Source organism: Babylonia areolata, chromosome 22 (genome assembly GCF_041734735.1).
Source record: "Babylonia areolata isolate BAREFJ2019XMU chromosome 22, ASM4173473v1, whole genome shotgun sequence".
In the NCBI taxonomy this organism is placed as follows: Eukaryota; Metazoa; Mollusca; class Gastropoda; order Neogastropoda; family Buccinidae; genus Babylonia; species Babylonia areolata.
This window is the reverse complement of record NC_134897.1, coordinates 17908764-17912032: the sequence shown is the minus strand read 5'-3', so window position 1 is coordinate 17912032 and position 3269 is coordinate 17908764. Positions and strand designations below refer to the sequence as shown.

The 3269-nt window shown below is 44.3% G+C and overlaps 1 protein-coding gene across 1 annotated transcript in view; it reads right to left on the bottom strand.

Moving 5' to 3' along the window:
* Positions 1–2776, bottom strand: part of LOC143297057 (solute carrier family 22 member 7-like) — a 30438-nt gene extending 27662 nt beyond the window's left edge. The window contains exons 1-2 of the mRNA XM_076609229.1: positions 2706–2776; positions 1102–1163 (exon numbers count right to left, since the gene is read on the bottom strand). Coding sequence (XP_076465344.1) covers positions 1102–1163; positions 2706–2776 — 133 coding nt within the window. The remainder of the gene's footprint in view (positions 1–1101; positions 1164–2705) is intronic.
* Between the last annotated feature and the right edge of the window lie 493 nt (positions 2777–3269).

The following is a 3269-nucleotide window of genomic DNA, read 5'->3' as shown; positions in this document are numbered from 1 at the left end:
CAACACACAGTTGTTACACTCTAAATTACCCACATGTTTTTCTTTTTACATAATAATTGATGTGTGAATGGTGATAAGTGAAGGGTGTGTCAGTTGTTTGTGTTTTTTTTCTCTTTGATTTTTGTTGACGGGCATTTTATTTTAAGTGAGTCTAAAGAGAATTTTCTGAATTCTGTATTTTGAATTGAATTGAACTGAATTGAAAAAGTTCGTGCTGCCCACAAACATCTCGGGTTTATCGTTTCAACCGAATGGCTAGACGCTTCATTTCCTTTTCCAGTAACAACTTAAGTGGGGATAAAGGGCGAGATCAGGATTCGAACCCTGACCCTCACGGACATGTATTGACACATTAACTTCTTTTTTTTCCAATGAATCACTTTTTTCTTTTTTTATTAACATTTTACATTATATAAGTACATATATTCACACATTACAAAGAGAAGTATAGGAGAATTTCAAACAAATAAGCGAAGAATACACTTAAGCTTTGTAAAAAGGTGTGGTTGGTTCGATTCTAATAGAAGAGAGAGGAGCAGACAGGGGGATATAGGATCAACAGATCATGCACTCACTCACTCTCTCCTCACATCAATAGCAGGGCCACATGGAGTGGTTTTTATAGAGTGTTTACTTTACAATACAGCACACAGTAAAAAGTTCACCCTACACCTAAAGCAGCACCTATAAGCAGCACACCTGGAACACAAACACACAACCAAAACCCAGGTCAGGTAAAATCTCAAAATATCCTGACATCACTGACATGAAAGGCCTATACCCTCTCAGTACCTTTCATCACATGTTCACCAGAATGCACTCCTCTCACACATAGATCTATGTGAGGAAATACAAGCTTCATCAAGCTTACCTGCCACCAGCGGTGACATACCAATTACCATACTGTGTACAAAACATATCACTGACCAATACAACCCTGTGTTCCAACTCATGTTAACCATCATTCAGTTAAACTGTGTGTTACCATTACCAAACATATCTCTTTGTCTTCACAAGGTATACCACCAACACAAGTACACGTAAGGAAATTATTACTTCCAACATATGGTAAACAACAATGTGCAACAACATAGCACTGACCCTCAGTGCTCTCCTTGTTAATCAACTCATTATTCCCATTACAATGTTCTTTCCCACTTTGTCTGAACAAGGTAAACCACTGACACATAGCACACCTCCTACACATGTTACCACAACTACCAACAAATCAAACATGTGTTCCACAACACTTGCTGTTGCCCCCATGTGCACACACATGAAAAACCCTCAACACACACTGACAGTGCGTTAGTCTGTTCAGTTCACACTGAACCAACACCACCTACTATATACAAAACAAGTAATACATCAAAAATACAGAACATGATATCTGTAACAAAACAGAAGAGGGGGGTGGGGGGGGGGGGGGGGGGAGGGAGAGACTCAAAAGATATAGGCCAGTACTTCCCTCAGTGGGTAGCTTTCACACATTAACCCCTTTTCTTTCCACAAGCCACAAGATCAACTTAAACTGGCTGTTCACTGACACAAAACATAGTTTCCCAACACAACTAAGTTATCAGCATAACATAAAACCATTACAAGTTGTGTACTCACAGCCCAACAAGGATTTCCGTGTTCCTCACATCACTGATCAGTCAGTCACCCTGTGTCAGTCAGTTCTTCTGGGAGACAGCTAAGAACTGGCTGTGCTGACTGGTTTTATCCCTTCCCCCAACATACTGTGTATACAAATGCAAGCTACAACACTCACTCCCCAACTAGTTGAACTGAAATAACCAATCTTTGCTTGCCCTAGTGACGCTATGTGAATGACAGACAGATTCACTGCTTAATCCCAATTCGTCCAACTCAACAGATTGATCTGATTCGCTACATTTCATTCCACTTGTTTCTACAACATTCTGTGATGACAGGTTCACCCGTTTACGTCACAAAGAGAATGGGGAGACGGGACAATACAACTCTGGGCATGTTAACCAGCATGATCAAAGTTCATATTAGCATAAATTCTTCCTAGCTTACGTTCCGAAGTCCCGCCATCTACCTCAGCCATGTTTGTGAACGGGGAGAAGGGGAACGACTTGAAAGACAGGCCGCCACACGGGATGTTCCGACATGCCGTGCTCGTCCGTTTCGAACACGGGGAGTGTGGCAGACGTCACATAACCGCACGTGTTTCAACGACTGGGACTGGTGACGCGGTGTCGCGGACCAAAGGCACCGACTAGGGAGTGGGGTGAGGAGGTGGAGGGGTGGAAGGGGGGAGGATGGCGTGGTGTCGGCACAACCTCAAAGACTGGACTTGGGATGGAGCGGGAAGGGAGATAAGAAGGAGGGGTGGGAGGGGTGGGGGGGGGGGGGAGGGGACAGAGTGTGGGTGGTGGGGGTGACACTGCTGGCACACTATAACACTTCTTAAACACTCCGCCATCTTCCTCCTGCATGAGCTGTGCAAGGAAAGGCTTCTCTAAATGACTTAACTCGAGTTGAGCTCTCCTGATCCAGGCCATTGCCCTTTCCTAACTTTCTGGCTGAATGAAGTGCAGCGAAAGGACCATGTCTCTCTGGTCACAATACAGTGTACACCCGTACAGGGCGTACTAGTATGAAGTTTGTTCTTGTGTTTAATTGTTGGCATCAGGCGGCTGTGGGAACCAGAAGGCGTGCCGTCTAATGTTTACAGGTGCTGTCTGTCGTGGTTGGTGTAGGGACTGACCCCGGGAATGTGTACCTCGGTGGGCCCTGATACCATCGGGTTGTCAGTTCTGTTTAAGTTGAAGTCAGGGTGGTTAATGCCAGCTGCTAGCTGCTCTGGGATGGGAGGACGCTATCTTTTCGCGGGGATTTCTCGGGAGGAGTAGACTGTCCCGTAAATTTTAAGAAACTAGTCCTGATTATTTTGTTTATTATTTGTAAGAGAGTTTTGGTTGAGATTTAGATAATGTACATGAAAAAATAGGAAATCAGTTTTGAATGTATGTACTTTGGAATCTATGGGGGAAAAAAAACCTTTTGGTTAGTCAATAAAACTAAAATAGAATAGCCCTAGTGAATAATCATGAGGTGTAGTAATTTCAGGAACCGCGCCCTGAAGTGCCAGAGGAAAGGGCGGGGAGTCAGTTAGTGCCCCACTCTTGTTGAAAGCAGTTGCAGAGGAAAGGGCGGGGAGTCAGTTAGTGCCCCACTCTTGTTGAAAGCAGTTGCAGAGGAAAGGGCGGGGAGTCAGTTAGTGCCCCACTCTTGTT